The sequence below is a fragment of the Azolla caroliniana genome, unplaced genomic scaffold (genome assembly GCF_043228905.1).
Source record: "Azolla caroliniana isolate FFs.n. ecotype wild unplaced genomic scaffold, voAzoCaro1.0.p SCAF_3, whole genome shotgun sequence".
NCBI lineage: Eukaryota > Viridiplantae > Streptophyta > Polypodiopsida > Salviniales > Salviniaceae > Azolla > Azolla caroliniana.
The window spans coordinates 2,834,057-2,858,645 of record NW_028230438.1 but is presented as its reverse complement, the minus strand read 5'-3'; the positions used below and the strand labels follow the sequence as shown (position 1 = coordinate 2,858,645).

General features: G+C 37.8%; 4 protein-coding genes across 4 annotated transcripts in view; 1 reads left to right on the top strand and 3 right to left on the bottom strand.

The window, feature by feature from the left end:
* LOC147865872 (putative UPF0481 protein At3g02645) overlaps nt 1–19,266 on the bottom strand; it is a 54,808-nt gene extending 35,542 nt beyond the window's left edge. Inside the window, exon 1 of the mRNA XM_087316000.1 lies at nt 17,697–19,266. Coding sequence (XP_087172126.1) covers nt 17,725–19,266 — 1,542 coding nt within the window. The 3' untranslated portion in view covers nt 17,697–17,724. The remainder of the gene's footprint in view (nt 1–17,696) is intronic.
* LOC147865874 (putative UPF0481 protein At3g02645) lies at nt 3,952–5,300 on the bottom strand. Its single transcript, XM_087316002.1, has one exon. It carries the CDS (start codon nt 5,298–5,300, stop codon nt 3,990–3,992), a length of 1,311 nt encoding a protein of 436 aa, XP_087172128.1. The 3' UTR covers nt 3,952–3,989.
* LOC147865873 (uncharacterized) lies at nt 14,659–16,893 on the top strand. The gene has a single exon (XM_087316001.1). The coding sequence runs from the start codon at nt 14,659–14,661 to the stop codon at nt 16,891–16,893; it is 2,235 nt and encodes a 744-aa protein (XP_087172127.1).
* Nucleotides 19,267–21,784: 2,518 nt separating the features above from the next.
* LOC147865871 (putative UPF0481 protein At3g02645) lies at nt 21,785–23,435 on the bottom strand. The gene has a single exon (XM_087316213.1). It carries the CDS (start codon nt 23,409–23,411, stop codon nt 22,011–22,013), a length of 1,401 nt encoding a protein of 466 aa, XP_087172339.1. The 5' UTR covers nt 23,412–23,435; the 3' UTR covers nt 21,785–22,010.
* Nucleotides 23,436–24,589: the final 1,154 nt, after the last annotated feature.

The window sequence follows — 24,589 nt, the reverse complement described above, 5'->3', positions numbered from 1 at the left end:
CATACTCCGGCCCGGCGTCCAACTCTAACGGCGGCGGCGGTGGTGTAACACGATCGGGAATGGCGTTTGCTTTATAAGGTTCAAGAAGAGAACAATGGAAAACCGGATGTATCTGAAGCTGTGGAGGGAGATGAAGGCGGAATGTGACATCATTAACCTTACCCGTAATACGGAAAGGACCGAGTCGTCGATAATCCGACTTGTTGCACGGTCGAGTAGTCTTGATGTGACGACGTAAGAGCGATACTCGATCTCCGATGGCAAAAGAGGAGGGAAGCCGATAACGATCCACGTAAGTCTTCTGTGTCTGTTGAGCATGACGAAGTGGATCGGCACCCTTCTTTCTCTTTCTCCTTTCTATCTATCATTTGTTTATCCTTATCTTAAGCTTACTTTAGTACCTGGTTCTCTAATATTAAAGTAATCCTCCCCTTCTTTACACTCTCGTTTAACCCTCACACTTATCCACGTGTATAGAATACTACGGTAAATTCTCACCACGGGATATTAAATGGTCATGCCCGTAACACCCAACATGAATGAGATCTGATCAGAACTGAGTTTCAAACCAACATTAATAATTTGAGTAGAAAAGAGCATGAATTGTTGACTCACAAGTCTTCGATTCATCTTCCATCTTCCCAGATTATGGTTATTTGTGGCATATAGATTTTATGTTTAAACAATTACTAATAAGGTAATATCAAATCATAATTCTGTGCCATGTTATAGATTTTTCTACCAGTTTTCATTCTTGGGATGAATCTGGAGTTAGTAATGTTGAAGGAACACTAGTCGAAAAATCTATAACACAACAATGTTAATTCTTGAGCTACTTTCAAGTTTCTATAATCTACATATTGGGTGAGGTCACGTATTTTTAATGCTCAATATTTATTCTCTTTGGTAGCTCATTCATAAGTGAAATCGCAAATACCATTCCGCTACAACCTCAAGGTGTTATACAATTGTGAAGAGCATTTTATGTGGTAAGTGAGCTTCATTATAATCGACAATGTGAATTGTCTATAATTATTACACCAATAATTACCCAATTAAACATTGATGATAGTTGCGTCTTGGACCTGCATATTATTCATTTATGCAATATGCATTTGGAGAAAACGTTATTGACTAGTAGACTCTAAAAATGCATACATTCTGCCTAATATTGCTTTGATTGATATCATGTGTAAGAAATATATTTGAAGAAACTAAAATATGACCAAGTCAATATATTAGTATCCAAGTGATCTAAAGAAAAGAAGGAGTCCCGTAAGTCTAAAATTTCTCAAACTAGCACAAAGGTCTAGTAAAAGCGGATGAGTCAACTTCTCAATCCATACAATAGAAATTTAAGAGATATAGTATTAATGACAGTTCGTATACAATGTACATTTAGAAATTATAATAGGAACCAGTGTAGCAATTATTACCATTATTGTGTTATGGTGAGTTCACTATAAAGATTCACAGGAGAGGAAACAAAGGGGATAAGTTATGGAAGATTTACGGTTGTGACTCACGAGTATCTCTTAAAGCGAAGAGCAAAGGAAGGAACGAGTACCCTTTTTAACATCGTAGCTATTAGATTTTTGAACTTCAAGACCGTAGCTATGAAATGCCGTGCATAATGCGAATGCCATATAATTTCCTTACATGCCTCATAACTAGCTACAAGATTATTCTTGAAGGTGGGGTCTCCAATAGATGGAAACTCCCATAAATACAAATGAATTATACACTAAATTAGATTTCTTGCAATCAAAACATCCAAATAGTGAAAGATCGTGTATCCAATATCTAATACATAGCTGCCACCCAAACACAAGCACTTATCCTTAGTGCCACTTAGGTATATCAATATCATTTTGATTGTTTCCTAACCATTCTGGTATCTCTTCACAAAGCCCACTTCAAATGCAAATGCAAATGTATTGTGTAGTGTATCAGTTATCCCTTTCTACCACATCATCCATTGGTATTTCACCAGTCCCATGGTCATATGTGTTTTATGCCTAGTTTTCCTTTAAATAAAAAGGTAAAAGGTTTGAATCTTAAAAAGTAAAAGAAAACTAGAAAAATATCCCCAAGTTCCAACTAAGACTCCATAGCTCTAGCTGATGGCCTATTTTCTCATTCGAAAAAATGTCACTATCTTATCATTTTTTATACCTTTTTCTCAGTTTCATATGCCTCATCCCTTCAGAGCTCCCGCTTCCCAAATTCCTCTAAGACTATTGCCCATAATTCACCTGCATGGGAGCCCTCATGAATCTCTGTCGATGATGAATAGAAGGTAGCATATACTTTTCTTCTTTCAATTTCCTCCACATAACCCAGTAATGCTTTTGTCTTCATCCTCGCAGATCCTTCAGAACTGGAGGAGGAGAAGAAGATTTGTGAAGGAATTACTCAGGAAGAAAGATTTTAGGGTTCGAGGATGTTTGGGACGATAGAAGATCATGGCTGTAGCATGAGATAAGGGTTAAGGAAGAAATACTCCTCGAGATCCATAGTCTACCATTTTATTCCACTTAAAAGGTGTACATTGAGAAAGCAAGATAGGAACGCATGTAGCATTTACTATCCTCAATGTGTTATGCTAAGTTCACTATAAAGTTTCACCATGAAGAAAACAAAAGGGATAAGTTGTGGAAAATATATTATTATGAGGATCTCATAAACCAAAGAGGAGAGGTGGGAGGAAGAAGATAAATACATGGAGGAATAAATACAAAGGAATTACTCAGGAAGAAAGATTTTAGGGTTTCGAGGATGTTTGGGAGGATAGAAGATCATCGCTGTAGCATGAGATAAGGGAAGAGGAAGGAACCCCCCTCCAGATCCTTCTCTACATGATCGATAAATCAGGGGTTATGAAATGAAATGGTTTTGGAAATCAATTTGTGATAATTTGTTACTATTGAACTCAAGGCCTTGAGTAATTAGAACTTGCTGCGTATTTGGCATTGGGCCTCAAACCAACACAGATAGGTACTTGGGTCAAATCTATATACTTGATAGTTGCTGCCTCATTACTATAATTGGTATTGTGCCCAAGTACAACATATGTAAAATCTGATTAGAATTATTAGTCAAACTGATATGAATAGTTTGAGACAAGATGGGGATGAATCAACACCTGACCAATTTATTTGAGACAATAATTAGTACTGTTTGGGGCAAACGCTCTTAAATTGGTTACTACTCGTCGTCGTATTATGAGCTCTAATTAGCACTAATAACAACAATATTCATTAATGCTACATCCAAGTGACATTACTGCAAATATCAATTAAAACCCAAAAATGCCATCGGGAAACACTCATAGTCATTGCGATTATTGAGGGCCATAAGACTTTAAAATTCTACTAACATTAAAACATCATGTATTGTTAAGCATTTCTGTTTTTCTGAGGTCTTGGATATTCCTAGTTTGAACATTTTTCTTAGACTAATTACGAATATACATTTAGGTAGAACCTTTGCAATAATGAGCCAATGGTGACCAAAATCAATGCAATCTCAAATCATTCCTGGGTTGAATCTGGAATTGTAATGTTGAATGAACACTAGTCCAAAACTCTATATAACATTAAGAATTTAACAACGCCAGAAGATGCTTTGGCATGGATTATGGTGGTTTGCTCATTAGATAATTGTAGATAGCAGCAATTTATGATCCAAATTAAGGGAGTGATTAGCGCAATTAAAGCAAGAGAATGAATGGAATCCCTGTTTCAGCACGGTGGCGTGTCATCCATAAATGCACTTCAATCTATTACTGATACATGTAACAAATTACTCAATAATACATAAATCACTTGATGATTTTATCTTCCACAATTACAAGGCTGATTTATTTATAAATCATGAAATCAACATGAAAAAGCTAAAATAAATAATAGAATAAAGTAAAATGGAGTCCCAACTCGATAAAGCAAACGATTATTTTGAGGTTGCTTATATTTACGCTGGGGGTTACTCTAGAGGTTTTGGTAAAAACCTAAGATTGAAAAGATCGTCTGCAATAACGTAAATGTGAGCAAGAGAATCGCAGCCAGGACTTTAATCCAAAGCCATGGCCGAGAAAAATACTTCTCATGAAACTCCGCATACAAGTAATGCCAATGGGTTGTAGCACAGTGTTCACGTAGAGCTTCTATCACCACAGAGTTACAGTCCACAACATTGGTGCACATGTCACGCCACATCTGAACCAACTTCTCATCATTCTCGAGGTTGTTCTCTAATACTTTGGCTTGTGTCAAGATTGCGATATCTTCTTGCGTCTTAATGAGCAGGTGCATGATCATGGCATATCCACCAACATTATCTCCTTCTTTGGAGATTTGTTCATGTGCAATGAGGTTCCTCAACACATCCTCTGTGCCATCATCCACAATAAGACGTGGGAGATAAAGCCGATGTTTCCTCCTATCATAATTGATCCTTGATATGTTACCTTCACAAGGCTCAAACCGAATACCTGCTTTAGAGAGGTTAGATGCTGTAGGGGGATGGTCACCATGTTTCTCCCTCTTTTTCAATCTCCGATTAAACAAGGTATCAGCTTTTGAGGGTTCAGATGTCGTCCAAGGTTCAGATGTCGTCCAAGGTTCAGGATCATATTGCTTCTTGCTCTTTTTGCAGCCCCATAGAAGGTTCAGGAATTGCATGCATCTACTTGGATTCTTAGGCTCCCAAGATTTTTGTGTGCACGAAACATATAGGCAATCAAGTAGATGCTCACAGTTAAGAAGTTTTTTTTCCACTTGCTTCCTTTCTATTTGATTAGCCTCCCATTCTTTAAACCTGGTCATGAGGAATGGACCGTGTACCCAAACAAAATAGTGCAAGACTTGTAGAAGATCATTCTCTGTGAAGTCAGGTAATTCCTGTGGGATGTTTATAATTTTGATTAGAAGTGACATGGGAATCTGGTTGCCTATGAGCAGCAAGTCCCTCCAGATTTGGGATATCGTAATTGTATTGTTCATGAAGGCGTACAAGTACCCACTCTTCTTCTCCTCTTCAGACTGAGGGCAATCCTCGCTCAAGAACAGAAAGAATTCGTGAATGAAGATGGTATCAACAGTGACCAGAAGTCTCAGCGACTCAAAGTTAGAAGTCGAGAGATCCAGATAGATATCTCTAAGTTCCTGCGGCTCGGGGATGAGCTGTTCCATGAACTCTTCGACATCTGATATCCCATGTCTTTCCATGAATTTCTTCACGCAAAGGGGCTTACATCTATCTATAGGGGAAGGCTTGAGGTTTTGATACAATGGACCCATGGTCAGGATCCACGGGCAATATGATTGTGGCTTTACGTCGAACAACGAGCGAGGGACAAACCCGATCACTTTATGTTTTTGAAGCTTATATCTGTTGACAGCCTTACCAATCTCTTTCTTCATGTAGTGTTTCCATTTTTTTGTGGTGCAGTTGAGTTGGTAAAGTCGATCGATGGGGAGGTTATGGATAGTAGGGATGGGGTTATATGGATGTAGATAATGGACCATTTGTTCCCCATGGGAAGCATTATTCATCATCATCATCTTCTTCTTCTTCTTCTTCTTTTGCTCTTGTTGTTGTTGTTGCTCCATAAGCTTGATACTTTCTTCAAAAACAATATTCTAATGTATGTGAATGGAGTTTTCTTTAGGGGGTAGATAGTTCTTACATATGTCAGATCATTCATGATCTATGATCTATTTGTTGGTCTTTATAGGGGCTTTAAAGAGTCTAAAAGAAGTCTTCAAACTTGTTCTTCGTTTCCATGTGAGGTGTAGGAAACTCCATGTCTGTGTATGACTAAAAAGAGAGAAACGCTTTGAAGTATCCCTTGATTTTTTATGTTTCCGCCACAATACCCTTGGGCAATCCCCATGCACGCGCGCGCGCACATACACAAGTCACATTTGCGGGCACAATAATGAAATTCACCTATCTACCTACCCAATTATAGATAAAGATATAGTGAAGTATGTAGGTCGGTACACAAGATGTGGGACATGTAACCTCGGGGATCATGTAACGTAAAGGAGAAAGCGAAAAAGGGTAGTTGACTAACGATGAGGGGTAGTTGTCTAAGGATATTAATAAAAAGGAGAAAAGAAAAGAAAAACTTCAAGAAAAAGGAGTGGTTCACTAAGGATATTAATAAAAAAGAGAAAACAAAAGAAAAACTTTTGGGGTGTGAAGAAAAAGGAGGTGTTGACTAAGGATATTTGATAAAAACAAGAAAAGAAAAGAAACTTTTTTTTGGGTGTCAACTTTGAAGAAAAGGAGGGTTAGTTGATTAAGGATATTGATAAAAAAGAGAAAAGAAAAAAGAAAAACTTTTGGGGTGTAAAGAACAAGCCATTGAAATCCAAGTAATACACTTAAAGTGGACAATTGAAAACTACATATCTGCATATGCAAGTTGCTAATATGAGCTATAATGTGCATATTGCCAAGGATAATAATGCAGACATGTAATCGTTGAAGGTTGTCTATGGACTCAACAATCGTGTTAGTGTATCATGTCAAATCAATTATGTCGTGAGAGTTGTGTGTGGAGCCTTCAATCATGTTGATAGTTGCTCAATCTTTTGCTTGGGTATTATTAAAAACTAAATGTTAGTTTACTAAGTTAAATACGTCACAATGAAGTCTGGTATGAAGATGTCTATCTAAGATCAAGGTGTCCATCAGGGTCTGAAATTGCTCAAACTAAAACAAAGGATTCGAGTAAAAACGGATGAATTCACTCCTCAATTCATAGAAAGTAAAATTTTAAGAGATATGGTGTTAATGAAAGTCTGTAAAAAATGTTGGGGAAAACACTGAAGGCCATCAATATAATTATGTGCATCCACATCATTGCAATAAGCCATATATATTTTCTTAACATAAATAATGTTATGTATTGTATCCATCTGTATACCTATTTTGCAAGTTCCATGGTCACATGTTTTAAAAGGGAAAAGGTTTGAATCTGAATACAATTAAGGAAAACCAAAAAAAAGTTCTTCAGCTAAGATTCCATATAGTAGTTCTGGTTGATGTCCTCCATAAGGCCAACATGAATCACATTTCCCCGTTTAATATGTACTCCTTTCTCTAATGGAATCATGTGTGAGGATAAAAAATTAATAACAAAAATGTTCTTGCTCTTTTTGACTTTGGAATACTCTTTGCTCCTTTTGGGATACCCAACATTAGGAAAAGGGATTCTTGGTTAGCTTTCTGAAACATTAATCTTTAAAATATCCAAGTATTGTTTGAGAAGTTCTTGATGGGCAATAATTAGAAAATGGCAAAGAGGAAAAAAGTACTGCATTGAAAAGTAAATGGCGTTAATAAGTATACGAGACTTACATTTTTAGTGTAGCGCTACATCATCAGCTGATTGATAATGCTAATAATTAATAAATTTTTAATGTAGCACCACATTTTAGTCCCCTCATATAAATGGAGGGCTTTAGTATCTAAGTAGCAAAAAGAATTGATCATAGAAATCAACCTCCTAGTCATAGGCGAGTGCGTTCACATGTATTAACAATTTTGAGTCTAATTCTCTTCAAAGGATGCCAGTTAATTACACACACAACATACTTAAATTAAGAAGTCTCATAAATCCATCAATGGTAACACCACAACGATGATAACAACACCATATAATGATCTCAACATCTCTCACTGTAAACCCAATGACATATTTGTCTCTGTAACATATCCACTACTTTGGCATGATCATTGACTAGTATGATTGTTGACTTCATGTACATAACTCTTTCCTAGAAGCTACCTACCTACTCAAAGACTCAGTCAACATCACAAGAAGATGAGCTCTGGAGCTCAATCATACAAGAATTGATCAAGAAATATTGAAGAGCCCATTTGATCTTTATGGGAAATGAAATGACTATTGATCCCATACACATGCTTTATATATCATTCTTATCTCATTAGATCAGGGATCAGGAAATATGATGCATGAGCTCTTCTACATCTGATATCCCATGTCTTTCCATGAATTCCTTCACAGGTGATTATTGTGAATGTAATTAGTAGAATTTCTATGATTAGACTGGCAATCTTATCTCCCCCCCCCCGCCTACCTCTCTCTCTCTCTCTCTGTCTATTCCTATCTCCTGCAAGGCAAGACTAGGCCTGTTGCTTGACTACTAGAAGAAAGCATCAAGTTTGTGCCCACCCAGGAAGAAGAAGTCTGAAGAAGAAGTTAAAGAGAATATCAACAAGGAAATCAACCTTACAAGTCAAATGGATCAAGACACATGGAGAATAAGGATCAATGAGGCTGATACTATTGCTGAAACTGAACGGCCCAAGAATTTGCCGATCATTTCGCCGCCTGGCCAAGCAATAGTGGATGTGAAGCCACTGCTATATCGCCCTCAGATCCTGACCATCGGACCATTGTATGAAATGTTTCATAAAGACTCTCCTCCTAATCATTGTAAGGCAGTGTGTGTGAAGAGATTCATGCGAAGACATGGGATATCAGATGTGCAACAGATCACGCAACGCCTCTTTGACGACCCTCGTAATCTTTGGGTCATCAGAGAACGATCACAACCGCATAATGGAGAAGACATCAATCCAGATACATTTCCAAAATGCGGAAGTGATAGAGAATCACCTTGGGAATGATGGCAGAGTGGTGGAGATGTGGAACGACATGTGCATCAATGTCTCGGATCGATCATGGGTCTTTCGCACAATGATTCGCGATATATTGGACTGACTATGAGAATCCTGGGCGTCTCATGTATGTGGAGTTTCGCCAAAAGTTTTTATCTAAGCCATGGCTCAGGATTTCGCTCTTTGCCGCGATTCTCGTGATCCTGTTGGCATTATTGCAGACAGCCTATATTGTAGCAGGCTATTACTGACAAGACAAACCTAAATATATAAAACCCACCCTAAGCCAAAAATAAAGAAGCTCAGATATAGTGGAGTGTGGAGCTTTGTTGATTCATTTGGGATTTCATTGTATGCTATTTCTGTTCTTTTTTTTGTAACTCTTGCAACATGATGTAGTAGAAGTAAAATAAGTGACAAGGAATAAGAGAGTTATGGCCGATAGGGTGATGACTTGCATTCACCCCAAGGTAACCCAAGAGAATGGCGTTGTGCTAGATAGCCCCATTTCTCGATTAGAACTCTTGGAGGCACTCAGGGATTTGAAGAGAGGAGCATGCCCCAGCCCCGATGGTCTCTCACGAGATATTTTTGAGATCCATTGGGAAAGTGTTATCCCATCATTGGAAGCCAGGGTTTAGGAGAACTAGACCTCAGGAACAATGCCGACCGGTTTGACTGAGGGGATGGTCTACCTTATTCCCAAAGCAGCAAGAGTGAAGCCTGGAGTTGCGCTAGTGGCATCCAATAACAATCCTTAACACGATTTACAAGATACTCGCAAAAGTCCTCGCTCGGCGGTTAGCAAGCTTCTTACTAGACATTATACATGAGAATCAAATAGGGTTTATCAAGGAGCCGGTGTATCTTTGATAATGTGCTCCTTCTCTGGGAAGTAATGGCATTGGCAGATCACTCCACATCAAGCTCGGCTATTTTGATGCTAGACTTCGAGAAGGCCTACGATAGGGTACTATGGCCCTTCTTGTAAAACACGATGAGAGCTATGGGCCTACCCCAAAAATGGAGGACTTTCACTTCTGCACTCTATCGGACAGCTACCAGTGGCGTGCTATACCCACAATCTTGCATTCACCGTCATTTACCATCCTTATGTAGCCTCACGGGTTGTGTAAGATGAGAAACATTCTCTTTTCGAAGTTAGGTGGAATGATGCACCGGAATCCACTACCCATGAGCACTTACCATTTGCAAGATTCACACTAGCTTGTTCACAAATAAATAACATATCTTCTTCACTAGTTGCAATGATTGAGGTGTTTTTATCATTAGAAATTTTTCTAGGTTCGACCTCATCCACCATGCCTTTGTCCTTCCTAAGGTGTTGACAATTCTTTAGGAAGTGACTAGGCTTCACACAATAGAATCATGTAGGTCTTCCTCTAGATTTCGGCCTAGCATAAAACTTATCTCTACCTTCAGGACTTCTGTGTTTGTTTCTTCCTCTACTAAGTTCTTGTGTCACATTGGCTTCCGATTGAGACAATGCACTTTTATCCTTTCTTCTTGTCTCTTCGTTTAGGATACTTGTCTTTACTACTTGTAAGGATAGGTTGTCTTCTTTAAATGAGGCACTGAGTGTTACTATTAGGTTTGCCCAACTATCTGGTAGAGTACATAGTAGTAGTGTGGCCTGCATAACATCATCTAATGGAAACTTCCCTGATGCTAACTAATTTACCAATCCCATGAATGTACTAATGTGCTCTACAATGCTCTCCCCATCTACGTACTTTAGTCTCACTATTTTCTTCATTAGAGAAGTTTTATTTAGGGTGTTTTTCCTTTCGTACAAGATAGAGAGTTTATGCCATAACTCAAAAGCATTTGTATCACTTGCTACATGTTGTAGGACGCTAATGTCTACACACTGTCTTATAGTTGCCACTGCCTTTCTATATAGAGTTTTCCACTCCGATTCTATTACCCCTACTAGTATTTCCTTCCTATCTATAGGCTCATACAAATCTTTGACTATCAAAAGATCTTCCAATTTGAACTTCTAGTCTGAGTAGTTTTGTGAGTTTAGGACAATCATCCCCGGAAAGCCACTTACACTCCCTTCCATCTAGACCCTAGGCTTTGATACCAGTTTGATATGATTTACACTCAAACGGAAGCTATAAATATACCGAGACACACGGAAAACAAGCAACACACGATTTACGTGGAAAAACTTGATTTCAGGAGAAAACCGAACTTCTATATATGTGTGTATTAATCCGAACTTCTATTCGGCCGACTTCCATTTGACCGAATCCCATTTCGGCTTTTCAGCAGATTTCGGCCAGCCGACTCTCGTTTCGGCTTTTCGGTTGACAACCCCACAAGGAAGGACAATCTTACACAACAAGGGGTAATTCAAGGTATAAATCTGGTCATTGGGTTTTCCTATTCATTTCTTAAACAAAGACCAAGATATTGTGCCAAATCTAATTAGAGTCATGGTCTAAACCACGAAAAAGATAACATGATGATCAACATCTCATAAATTTGGCTTCCACACCAATTTTCCTACAACAGATTGATGGTCATCATCAATATGTTGAGCTATTGTCGTAAATCTAGCTTTCATACCATTTGTCCTACAACAGATGGTCTATTGTTAGAAATATGTATTTGTCCTACTTCAGATTGATGTTCATTATTGAGGTAGTAAAAATTGGCATATCATTTTTCTAAACTGCATTACTTACCTATTAAACATGCATTCCACCACCAGACCTTGTCCCCAAGTCTTGTTGGAGGACAGACCAAGAGTTCTATTGGTTGTTAGAGGTCAATTGCGTTTTTCTGTATACCTGTAGAGCTTGAGGCAATTGTAATAGCAAACTTCTTGTTTTATGTTTTTATGCAATATGAAAATTGAAAAATTCTGTTTTATATGGGTTCTTGTTTCCCAGTGACGATGACGGTGATAGACATTCTCGGCACAAGCTTAATCCGCTAACTTAATCCCACGTTACTTTTAAGTTGTATCTTATATATTTTGTGTGGAAACTCTTGGCTGCTGCTAGGTTTACACTATTCAAAACCGTAAGCTTTGCCATGATATGAGTGAGCTACACACACCATTGCAACATGTCCATTCCCTCTGCTTCCTTTTGATAATACAGTCCATACCAGTGTTGGGCAAAGTCCCAAGAACAGTGTCAGCGTTCCGGTTGGGTTGGGACTTTTGCCGGCCAAGGTGGGGGGCAGCCGGAATTGATTCCGGCTAGGTTTTCCTACCAACCGGAATCTAGCCGGTTCATATTTTTTGAACCGGCTATTTATATAGTTTGTAAAAATAAAAAGGTTAAAAAAAAACATATTCATTTACTCTTGAGCCTTTTCCCCCTTTTTCCCCCTTTGCGTGTTTTTTCCCCCCCTCCTCTTTCTCTCTCTCTCTCTCTCTCTCTCATTTCTGTCTCCCTCTCTGTCGACGATTTCTTTCTCCCTCTCTGACGACGATTTCTGTCTCCCTCTCTGTCAATTTCCATTTCACTCTGTCGATTTCTGTTTTTTCTCACAACTCCATCCTTCGGACTTCATCATTACTCGTTCCTCCTTCCTCGTTGATCGCCGCTCGCTCAATCGCCGCTCGTCGCTCTCTATTGCAAGGTGAGTGCACAACTATAGTTTCTAAAAATTTCCAATTAGGTTCATAAGAACAAGACCAGTTTGAAATGGCAGTTGTAAAATGCAGAATGTATGTTAAATAGTTCAAGTATTCTAAAATGCATTTTATACATAAAATGCACATTTTTAATAGCTATGTTTGTGAAGGTTTTGTTTCTTTATCACAATAATTAATGACATCCATGAATATTTGCTCAAATGCCTGATGATTGCAATCCTGAATTATTGTTGCCTTTGCTTCCAACGTTCATTTTCCCGCTGGAGAAATAGTGTTTTTTGTACTAGAGGCAAGTACAGTGGATGTCCGTAAACTACGGTAATTATTTCAGAACATGGGCGAGAGAAATTAGAGTACTAGAATTTTCTTCTTCTTCTTCTTCTTCATCATGAAACATGGCATGCCCATCATCATCATGAATCATGGTATGCACATACTCATGATGAAACATGGTTTGTTGAGAAGTGGCATGCCTATCATGAATGATGGCGTGCCCATTGCCATCATCATCATCACCACCACCATCATGAGATATGATATGCACATCATCATCATCCTGAACCATGGTACATCCATCATTATCATTTTCATGAACCATCATGGTATTGCCATCATCCACATGACCACATTCTCTTTGAAACCTCATAATTCTTTCTCGCTAACAATTCTTGCAAAGGAACAAGAAAGACCTTGAAAGAAAGTTTCAAGTGATTAACTCATCTCCATAGCTGGATCTATAAGTGCTTTACCTCATACATCTTTGCAGCTAGCTGCTCCAATGGATATGGCTGTTAGGATTTCAGAACGATGATGGAAGCTAGAAGCTGGAGATATATCTAAATCATTTTTTAGGGGCATCAAAAGAGATTGTTGTATGTTTTGAGAGCATCAGAGTGCCTCTTCTGTCAATCAGGGTATGAAAGTTTGAGGCTTTCAAAAGGACACTGAGACTCTCTCAGAATTAGGCCTGTATTGGGATTGAGACCCTAATTTAATGGTGAAACCTTATAAAGTTTTAAGATGGCTTGCTTGCTGTTGTTGGATACACAGAAAACAATCAGAGTCAACAAGAAGAGAGAGGGAAACAAAGGCTCTGCTTTCCTCTGTTTTTTTGTTTTCAAAAAAAGGCAAAGAAGAGGAGAGAAGTGGCAAATAAGAGGAGAGAAGTGCATGGGCCCATGATTCGTGGCAAGTGTGTTTAACCATGAGAAAGAATATCATAAACTTTTTGGGCCTTCGCACTCCGTGATTTGGTACAATGGTCCGAATTTGTCCCGAAATATATAATGGTAATTGCCTCCAATATAGCATGCATAGCATATGTCAATGAAATGCTCATTTGTTTGTATTCCCCTCCCACATAGATTTCATAACTTGCTACTAGTTGTCGTTTTCTCCCGTCTATTTGTCTCCTAGTTTGAGCCGAATGCGAACAATTGTGTACTTGTCAATGGTCTTGCTCATTTTTTTCATGTAAGATGTGGAACTACGTATCTAAGAGAGTATGTTGATGTCATTAGGAACGAGTTGGAGCAAGTGATTTGATAACATGTCATCCTGATTCCTAACCCATGTTCTCTCGGTTTTATATCGCTTGATTTGCTAAGCTTTGAACCAATGAGTCCCTAACCAATGTTGTAGTGACGGTTCATAATCAATACATTGCATGGTAATTTCAATTACTTTAAACAAACTTACCATAAACCTTAAGATGAAGTGGTGCTTTCAATATAGATGTAGCAAGAATTGTTACATATGCTCATGTATTTCATATTGTCTCTATGTAAATAGATTTGTATGAAGATCCAAGAGTAGCATACAAGTTTAGGACAAGTCAAGATAGAGTAGCATAATTAGTGTAAACACCACGAGGCCACTTTGTGCATATTTGGATACACATGTATGATGTGTACAATGTATTGCTCAAACTTTTGACTTTATGACCCAAACATGAGACGAAGACAATGCATGCATGAGACGAAGACAATGCATGTATGTCTCATTGATAGTGAAATTATTTTGAGGTTTTGACATTCAATTTAAGAGTTTCAATTGCGTTTTGCATCGAACACGCTAAGAAAGAGATGAACTAGTAAATAGTGAAGATATGTATTATTTATCATTTGCATGTGCGTGTAAGCTAATGTGAGGCTTCCTCTTTCTTCTTTATTTTTTTATAGATTGGAAGATCCATAGTGGAAACTCAATCTTTTATAGCCTCGCAATCTTCCATATATTCCAGGTATTTTAATTTTCTTATTCTCTTTGGAAAACATGGATTGTGTATGTATGTTTCCCTTTCTTGTAAATGAAAATGATAGATTATGATTGTTCAATATACTCTACCTTATTGTTACAGTATGTCGCACAACAAAAATAGCAAAGGCAAGGGAAAACAAATGAGCCTTCATACAATGCCTTGTTTTAGGAAGAACATGTCATCTTCTAATGAAGATGTGTCTCTAGAAGAACCTATAAAAGACCAACAATACTCTCAAGAGTCAATTAATGAGATAAATAGAGTTAGTAAGGCGAAACTAAGATTTCAAGAAGATTGGCCTACTAAATTTAAGTGGCTTCAAGAGGATTTAGAAACTGGGCTTCTATGGTGTAGTTATTGTAGGAATGACCCACATTGTAAGTCCTTATTTGGAAAAACAGGTGCAAAAAATTTTAAGACTTCTGCATTAGAAGAACATGCAAGAAGTGTGGCCCATCGAGATGCCATTTTGTTACAAGAACGAGACAAGAATGGTCTTGAAAAATGTGCATCAAAGAAAAAAGCTAGTGTGGATTTAGCAGTTGAAAAATTGTTTAAATGTGCATATTTTATAGCTAAAGAGGATTTGGCATTTAGAAAATTGGAAAACCTCTTACGTTTATTAAGAGAGTGTGGTGTGGAAGGCCTTCCACGAATGTACAATGATAATAAGCCTTGTGCAAGCTTTATCTTGCACATTAGCAAGGCTCTTGAAGCCGAGATATATGAAAGGTTGAGGACAAGTCCTTGGTTTGGGCTTATGGTAGATGAAGCTACCGATGTAAGTGTGACCAAGAACTTGATCCTTTACGCTACATTTGTGGAAGGAAGGCAAGTACGAACCTCTTATTTAGGGGTACTTGAAGTAGAGGATGGTACAGCAAAAACAATAACAGAAAACATTTTAGCGTTGTTAAAAAAGTGGAACTTAGATGTTAGAAAAATGATGGGATTTGGAAGTGATGGAGCATCTGTTATGGTAGGTATGTCTACAGGTGTTGCTACAAGATTGAAGTCATATAATCCATTTATGACTTCATTACATTGTTGTGCACATCGAACAAACTTGTGTGTGCAAGAGGCTTCAAAGAACGTCGAAGTCAAAGAAACATGCAAGCAGTTAGATGCCCTTGTGAATCGGGTGGCTGCACATTTCTCGAGGAGCTCAATGCGCCAAGGTGAATTAAGTAAGATGCAAGATGCATTAGAATACACACATTTGCATATTCTTGGGATTATGAAGACACGATGGCTTAGTCGGCATGGTGCTATCATGAGGGTATGTGATGTGTATGAACCCTTGATGAAGACTTTGCAATCGCAAAGTGATGCATACAATGTATTCTTGAGTTTAAGAAACTTTAAAGTAGTGTATATGCTTCACTTCCTTGCAGATGTACTTAAGATCATGTCTACATTAAGTATGGAATTCCAAAAGGAATATGTGGATGTGACATGCATTGGAGGTTTGGCTATGATAGCCATTGGGGAGATAGAAGAACAATTTTTACATCATGTTATGATGGATCTGAATGGTTTTGAGAAGGATAACGATAATTATCCAATTATTCCAGAATATGGTAGAGAAAAAGGAATGCTTTCAGTTTTACGAGATGCCACAAAAGGTAATATGTATAAAAGCATCCTCATCGATAGAAGTGTTGATGGTGAGGACTTAATTGAAGCCATACAATTCCAAACTTTGTTTTCTAAGGCATTGATAGAGACAATAAAAAAGAGGCTTCAAGATCCGGTGACTCTTTCCGCATTGAAAATGTTATCACCAATGAACATGTCTACCGGATCTACAAGCATTTTAGCACGAAAAACTATGGGTCTTAATGAGTTGAAAACACTTGGAAATTTTTATGGCATTCAAAAAATGATAGATGGGAAAGCGTTTTCTCCCATAATTGATAATGATAAATTGTATGATGAATATGCAATTTTCAAAAGGCAAGCTACCACGGAATGGCTTGGAAGAGATTTCTTAGATGTTTGGGGTATGATAAATTGTAATGATGTGTGGAAAGAAAAGCTACCCGAGCTTCTAAAGCTTTCATTGATAGGGTTAATTCAGTGTTCTTCTACGGCAGCATGTGAGAGAGGCTTTAGTCGCCTAAATCTAATAAAAAACAAGTTTAGAAATAGGCTAAAAACCAATGCGGTTGATGCATTGATACGAATATCTATTGAAGGACCTGAATTAGAAGAACATGACTTCAATGCCAGCATTTTGTTGTGGCGAGAAAGCAAGGCATATCGTCATATTTTTACAAGTACTTCTCATGAGCATGATGAAGACATCGAGGACTTCATAGAAGATATAGATTGAAATTTTGTAAATGTGATCTATTTTGTTTTGGAACTTTATATATATTAGCTCTAATTTGATCTAATATGTTGTTAATGCTAGTTTACAAAGTTTCGAAAAGTGAATTTTGTTTACAAAGTTAGTACATTTTTTGATAAATATATATATTTAGTTTTTGGGCTCCAATTTTTTGTGATTGATTTGATGTGGTATTGCACTAGAATTTTATTTATTTATTTGGTATGCGTTAAAAAAAATTTCAACATTTCCGGTTGACATTGTCGCTAATAGGAACGTGGCCGGCTGAGATTTTAACATTCCGGTTAGGTTCATAAGAAGCAGGAAAATTTCCGGTAGGGCCTAGAGACTTTGCCCAACACTGGTCCATACCTCCATATTTCTATTAGTAGAGATTAAAATGGATAGAGAGGAGAAGTGTTGGGCGAACGTTTTGACCTCAAATATCACCTCTGGGAAGATCAACCCATTAATGATGTCGATTATCTATGTGCAACATTTGTACAAGTGGTGCTAAGAATTATGTTAGAAGAGATTTATGGTTCATGCTAAAATGACAAATAGATCTTCAAATGTGCAAATAAGTATTTATTAGTTTGTGGTATTCAAAGTATATTATGACCCTTAGAAATGGTTTCGCCCAACAAAGTTTATGGGCCTATTTAGTGACATTCAATTTTACTTTTATGAAATAAATGTAGAGAACAAGAGGAGGGGAAATCCTTTTTTATACTTTTTCTAAACTTGTACTTCTTTTAATGTTAAATTTCCTCTAATGGGGCTAAAATAGCTAGCTTCCTTGTCACATGCTCTAGGGTTCATTTATAGATTCCACTAGTAATAGCCTAAGATCGTGTAGACAGTCTGCAATAACGTCAATATGAGGATGAGGATCGCACCAATGACCGATATCGTCAGCCATGGGCGAGAGAAAAACTTCTCATGAAACTCCACATACATGGACCTCAAAGGGTCTCGATAGTGCTTCACTACATTGCGCGTCATATTGTCCCATCGTTTGCATGATCGAATTGTGACATTTTTGCTCATGTTGTTCCACATCTTTACCAGCTCGTCATCGCTCCCGAGGTGGTTCACTATGACCCGCGCCTTAGTCAAGATTGCTAGATCCTCTGTTGTGTCAATGAGTGAGTCCATGATGACAGCATACATTGTAAACTCACCTCCTTCTTTGGATGTTTGTTCGTAGGCAATGAGGTTCCGCAGCACATCCTCCGTGCCTTCATACACCACAAGCCGTGGAAGATCGAGCTGAAGTTTCTTCTTATGATACTTGATCACTGATGTGCCACTTTTATAAGCCTGAAACGAAATGCCGACTTTCGAGAGTTGAGACGTTGTTGGCAGGCGGTCACGATGTTTAGACTGTAGCCTGCAGGCTCCTTGATTCGTCGACCAATGGTCTTGAAATTGCGGGGATTTCCTGGGCTCATGTAATCCTTGTGTGACCAAAACATATTGGCAATCAAGCAGATGCTTGCAATTAAAGAAAATCGGATTTGGAATATTTGTGAACCAATCCTTATTGCCCATGGGGAATGGACAATTTCTCACAACAATATCAACCAATACTGTCTGGAGATCTTCCACATTGACTTCATTTTTGTTTGGAAACTCTGCGATCTTCTTTAGAAAGGACATGGGAATTTGGTTTCCCATCAAGAACAAGTTCCTCCATACGGGGTTACATTTAAAGTCATTGTTGAAGAAATCGTATAAGTAGTCAGTACTTGTAATAGGTTCTTGGTTGCATTTACTTTTGTTACTGAAGAAACTCTGTAAGAACTCGTGTTGCTTATCTCGGCAATATGAACGTGCAGTGCTCGAAAAGAATAAGAATTCATGAATGAAGACGGTATCAACTGTGACCAGAAGTTGGAAATCTTTGATGTTATCTTGGGAGAGGTTAGAATAATGGTTGTTAAGATCAAGGGGGTTAGGAATGAGGTATTCTATGAGCTGTGCCACATCCGATTTCTTATGTCTTTCCATAAATTTCTTCACACATAGTACCTTACAGTCATCAAGACAGGATTTGGTCACAAGATTTGTATACAATGGTCCGATGGTCAGGTTTTCATCCCAATATGGTTTCTTCTTGGCTTCCAAGAGTTTTTTGGGAGGAATCGAAATCTTCACATTATCCCGGCCGCTTTTCGTGTTGGATGGACATGTATCAGGAGCAGTAGCAATTTTATTGATTTTTGTTGTAATTTCTTCCCACCATTTGGATTGGGCTCCGAGTTGCCCAATGGAGTGGTTTGTGTGGTTAGGAGGGATGGGTTCATATGGATGCACAGCAGCCCCATTGGGGTGGATTGTAACTACGATTTCCTTGTTGATATTCTCACCCATCTGTTAAACAACTACTACTACCACTACCACCACCACCAACAGTACTACTTCTCCTAAACTGATTTTGTTTTTCTTCTTCTACTACTACTATTACTTCTGAACTTATACTTTCTTCCTCTTTTTCTTCTTCTAAACTGATAAATTTCTTGTAGATGTTCAAAGTACCATGCACTCCTCTTTTTATACGCCTATTAGTGTTTATGTATTGATGTGAACAAATTTTGGTTGGTGGCATCAAAGAAAAGTCAAGTGTATGGATGTCAAGACATTTTTGGAGTCCGGGATGGAAGTTTTGACACCAAAATGTGTTGACATCAATATAGAAAGACTTCCACGCTTGTCTCTTCTTAGACGCCACCAAACTGTCTCGACATTGGTATAGGAAGACTTCTACCCTTGACTCTTCTTGAATCCCACCAAAACGTATTATGCCATCGATATAGAAGGATTTTTGCCCTTGACTCTTCTTGGATCCCATCAAAACATGTTACGCCATTGATATAGAAAGACTTCCAACCTGGACTCTTCTTGGATCCCACCAAACTGTGTCACGACATGAATATAGAAAGACTTCCGCCCTCAAGGATTTGTGGATCGTACCAAAACATGTTAACATCAATATAGAAAAATGTCCTCCCTTGAATCTTCATGGATATCACCAAAAGATGTATACATCAATAAAGAAAACTTTCCACCATAGAGTCTTCATGGATCCACCATACCCAACTAAGAACGTTCTTCAATAAGCTCCTTAAGACAAAGGAATATCCAAGGCTAGAGTTAAAGATGACCAACGATTGAGATAAATCAGATCTAGTCCATATATATGAGTTTTCAGCTTAAGACATGTTTTTGTATACTCATGTTGTTAGTCATTCACAAGTCTTCGATTCAACTTCTTTCTTCCCAAATAATGGGGGTTTTGTGGGATATAGATTTTATGTTTAAACAACCACTAATAATGTAATGCCAAATAATGTTTTTATCCCATGTCATAGATTTTTCTACTAGTGTTCATTCCTTGTGGTGCAATGTTAATGTTGAGCTACTTTCAATTTTCTATAATTTTGATAAAGGGTGAGTTGTCTTATTTTTCATGTTCAATATTTTTTCTCTTTGGCATTATGTAATGCAACTTGGTGGTAGCTCATGATCGAAATCTCGAACCCCATTTCTGGAGGGCCAGCTCCACAACTCCAAACCAATTAATAGAAATAAATATTATGCTATTATGTCTCATAAAAATATTAGAATGATTCATTGTCTTTTGAATATAAAACAATTTGAATGACACTTAATCACTATAATTATGACATTCATGATTGCAAAATGGAACATTGATGTCACCTTGACGATTGACCTCTATATTATTTCCACTTATGAAATTATGCCTTTTTGGAAAAAGTTATTGACTAGTTGACTTTAATATTTATTTGATTGAAATCACATGATATTTGAAGATATTAAAATATGATCAAATCAATATATTAATATCCAAGTGTTCTTCTAAATATTAATATCCGGTTAAGATGTCTCCATGTAGTTTGGTTGAAAATAAAAGACCAATCCAAGGAGTCTAAATGTTCTCAATCGAAGGCCAACAATTTGAGTAAAAATGGAGGAATTGACTCTTCACTTCATACAATGTGAAATTTAAGAGAAATGGTGTTATTCAAAGTCTGTAAATAATGTCGGGGAAAACTCTAAAGACCATCAAATATAATTTGTCACATTAGGGGATAAAAAGCAGGATTCGATTTTGGATGCTCAATAAATCCTCATGAAAAGCAAGAATTTGTGGACAAAGTCAATACGTGAAATTAAAGGGCGCTATTGATAATGAGTGGAGGTTTGGAGCTACACAAAAGTTTTGAGTAGGCCAGGCTAAAGTACATGTCGGTAGAGCAATGAAGATGCCATGTCTCGTCAATTGAATTTTTTCATACAAAGCCTTAATTACATCTGGCTATGATCATAAGGTTGTGTAACCTTATGATTCAAGGGATAGTGTGTATCCATCCAAGCAATAGTTTAGTGTATCTAAACAATTTTTGGTTATACCCGTGAATATCCATTTCATAGCATATAACAAAATGGAATTTGGCAATCAATAGCCGTTCGCATATCACAAAACGGAAATTTAAGATCAATAGCCATTCCTCCTGTCTTGTCGATTGTGATAACCAATCCTTCAAATCTATCATCCATCAATCAATTGTTGCAATTTGGTGGTGGGGGGTATTAGAACAAAGTTTCTAGTAATTGTTTGAAACGAGAGATATGAAGGACAAACTAAATGGATTTGGCGGAAGTGATTTATTATTCTAAAAATTATGTTCACGAATCTGAACTAGTAATGGCATTCGGGTTGATTTGGACATTCTAGAATCAATCAATTTCATTGCCATCGTATTCAACTTGTAGGTAATTTGATGAACATGGGATATGGAAGAAGATAATGAAGAAGAAGAAGAAAACAGTGTGCGTCAGTACTTCATTGTGACCACTTAAACTCCCACAATATCTATTTCCATTAATGCAATGAATCATGAAAACGAATCACCATAAGTACATAATCTTCCACAATTTCATTAGCCAATCTGGACTATAAATACATAAATAATGGGAAATAATTAAATTAATAAATCAAACGGAAGTACCAAAGGAATAAACAAAGGTGAACATATACTTGATTGTGTTGAGCAGCGGGCTTCTTTATTTTTGTCATAGTGTTTAAGGTCGGGTTAATGTTTGGGTTTGTAATAACCTATGCCTGAATAGGTTGCCTGGTATATCGTAGCGGAGAGCAACAGAAATGCGGCAAGGAATGAGGCCAGTAACCATGGCCGAGAACAGAACTTTTTACGAAACTCTGCATACCAGCGACGCCGACGGGATGAATGGTGGGCCACTATATCATGAATCATCTGCACCCATCTGTCGGAGTTGTCATGATAGGGCACATTGATGCACATGCTGTTCCACATGTTAGCAAACCTCTCGTCGTTCCCCAGGTGGTTCTCTATGACTTTGGCCTTTTTCAAGATCGCGATATCCTTTGGTGTGTCGATGAGCATGTCCATGATGTTCGCATACATCGAAAACACATATCCATTTGCGGAAGTTATTTCGTGTGCAATGAGGTTCCTCATCAGAATCTCGGTGTCGTCAAACACTACAAGGCGCGGGAGATGGAGCCGACGTTTCCTCTTGTCGTACTTGATCACCGATATGTTACCTTCACAAGCCTTGAACCGGATGCGGGCTTTGTAGAGTTGGGACGCTGTGGGGAGGCTAACATATTCCTCTTTGTGAGCTTCTAGTTTCTTTGTCTTTTTGCGCGCACACAATTTGCTCAGAGGTGAGAAACATGAGTAAACAGATATTCTCATGGATTCTTCAGAATTAGTTTGTCTCGCCGATTCTTCTTCTTTGACAGTGCACGAAAAATAGAGGGAATGAAGTAGATGGTCGCAAATTTCTATCAATTCTATGTTTTTCGACTCAAGAAATTCTAAGAATCTACTCCTTGAAGCTTGGCTAGAGAAGAATGGATTAAGTTGGACAATGAACTCCCTCATGGCTTTCTCAAGATCAGCCAATGAGAAGTCTTGATTGTTAGCAATCTTCTTCAGAAATGACATGGGAATTTGGTTGCCTATCAACAGCAAATCCCTCTCTAGTCGCACGCAGAGTGTATGGTCATTATTGTAGAAAGTGGAAAAGTATCCAGATCTTTCCATAGGGCGGCACACCCAGATAAACAACAAGAATTCATGAATGAAGACGGTATCTACAGTGACCAAAAGTTGGAGCCATTCAATGTTATATTGGGGGGAGTTGATATTATAGATGTGGCTAAGTTCATGTGGCTGAGCGGAGATGAGGTCTTGTATGAGGTCTTCCACAACTGATATCCCATGTCTTTCCATGAATTCCTTCACACATAGTGCCTTATAATTATTAACAGGGGAAGGCCCAAGATTTTGATACAATGGACCAATTGTCACTAATTTAGGGTAATATGCGTCTGGCTTCACTTCAAACAAATGTTGGGGAGGCTTCAAAATCATCCAACTTTCGTTGGACACGGGGGCATGAACATGATTGATCTTCTCCTTCATGTAGTGTCTCCATTCATCCATTGATACTGTAAGGTTGTTTTTCTTTCTCCTCCTATTATGGAGCACTAATTTTGACTACTTTCTTGTAGGATTAGGTCAAGTAATACCAGCCCTCTTTTTATGCATCGCCATTACTTAATCCTGCCCTTAGATGATAAGAAGTTCTATATGCTATTTATCTATCTATGATAAGGAGAGTGAGAGATAAGAATGCGAATGTGGGGAATCCCCTGCTTGAGCAGCATTTGTGTGGAGCCAAGAACTATGCCATTTTCCCATAGGAAGCAATTCGATTCTAATTAGTGGGCCCAAGTATGCTTCTTGATTTGAGAGGTGAAGTCTATTTTTAGTGGGCCCAAGTTGTTACTGTGTCCTTTTTTGTGATGCATATAGACTAATTAACATGTATATTTATGTATATGTATATGTATATATATAGTGTATATGTGAACTAATTAACATGGAAAGAGAGAAGGTAGGCTAGGGTTTTTGGAAATAGCCTAAGATTGAAAAGATCGGCTTCCCATGGGAAGCATTATTCATCGTCATCATCAATCATCTTCTTCTTTTTCTTTTCCTTTTGTTCTTGTTCCATGAACTTGATCTACTCTCTGTAGAATGAGTATAGTTCTTTATGGAGTAGATAGTTTTCTTTAGGGAGTAGATAGTTCCAAGAACTGTTGATCATTCACAATCTATTTGTTGCTCTTTATAGGAGCTTTAAAGACTCCGAAGAAGTATTCAAATTTGTTGTTTTTGTCCATGTTAGGTGCAGAAACTCTGTGGTTTGACTAAAAAGACAAAAATAGATTGAAGTATCCCATGATTGTTTATCTTTCTACAACATACCAGGCTTGAACAATCCTAATGCGTGCACATACGGAGGTCACATTTGCGGAGCACAATGATAACATCTACCTATGTAGCAACCCAATTATAGATAAAGAGATAGTTAAATAGGTAGGTCTAAACACAAGATGTGACATTTAACCTAGGAAATCAAAGTTGTGCATTTTCAAGTAGAACACGAGAAAGGGAAAAAGGAGGGGTACTTGATGACGGATATTCGATAAGAAAAACAAAACAAAAGAGAAACTTTTGGGGTGTCAAGACTAAGTCATTGACATCCAAGTAACACACTTAAAAAAGGGGTCCATTGAAAACAACATATGTGCAGATGCAAGTTGCAACAATGAGCA

What these genes read in the sequence shown, in the direction of transcription:
- LOC147865873 (XM_087316001.1), top strand. Translation starts at nt 14,659, where the DNA reads ATGTCGCACAACAAAAATAGCAAAGGCAAGGGAAAACAAATGAGCCTT.
- LOC147865871 (XM_087316213.1), bottom strand. Translation starts at nt 23,411, where the DNA reads ATGGATGAATGGAGACACTACATGAAGGAGAAGATCAATCATGTTCAT.
- LOC147865874 (XM_087316002.1), bottom strand. Translation starts at nt 5,300, where the DNA reads ATGGGTCCATTGTATCAAAACCTCAAGCCTTCCCCTATAGATAGATGT.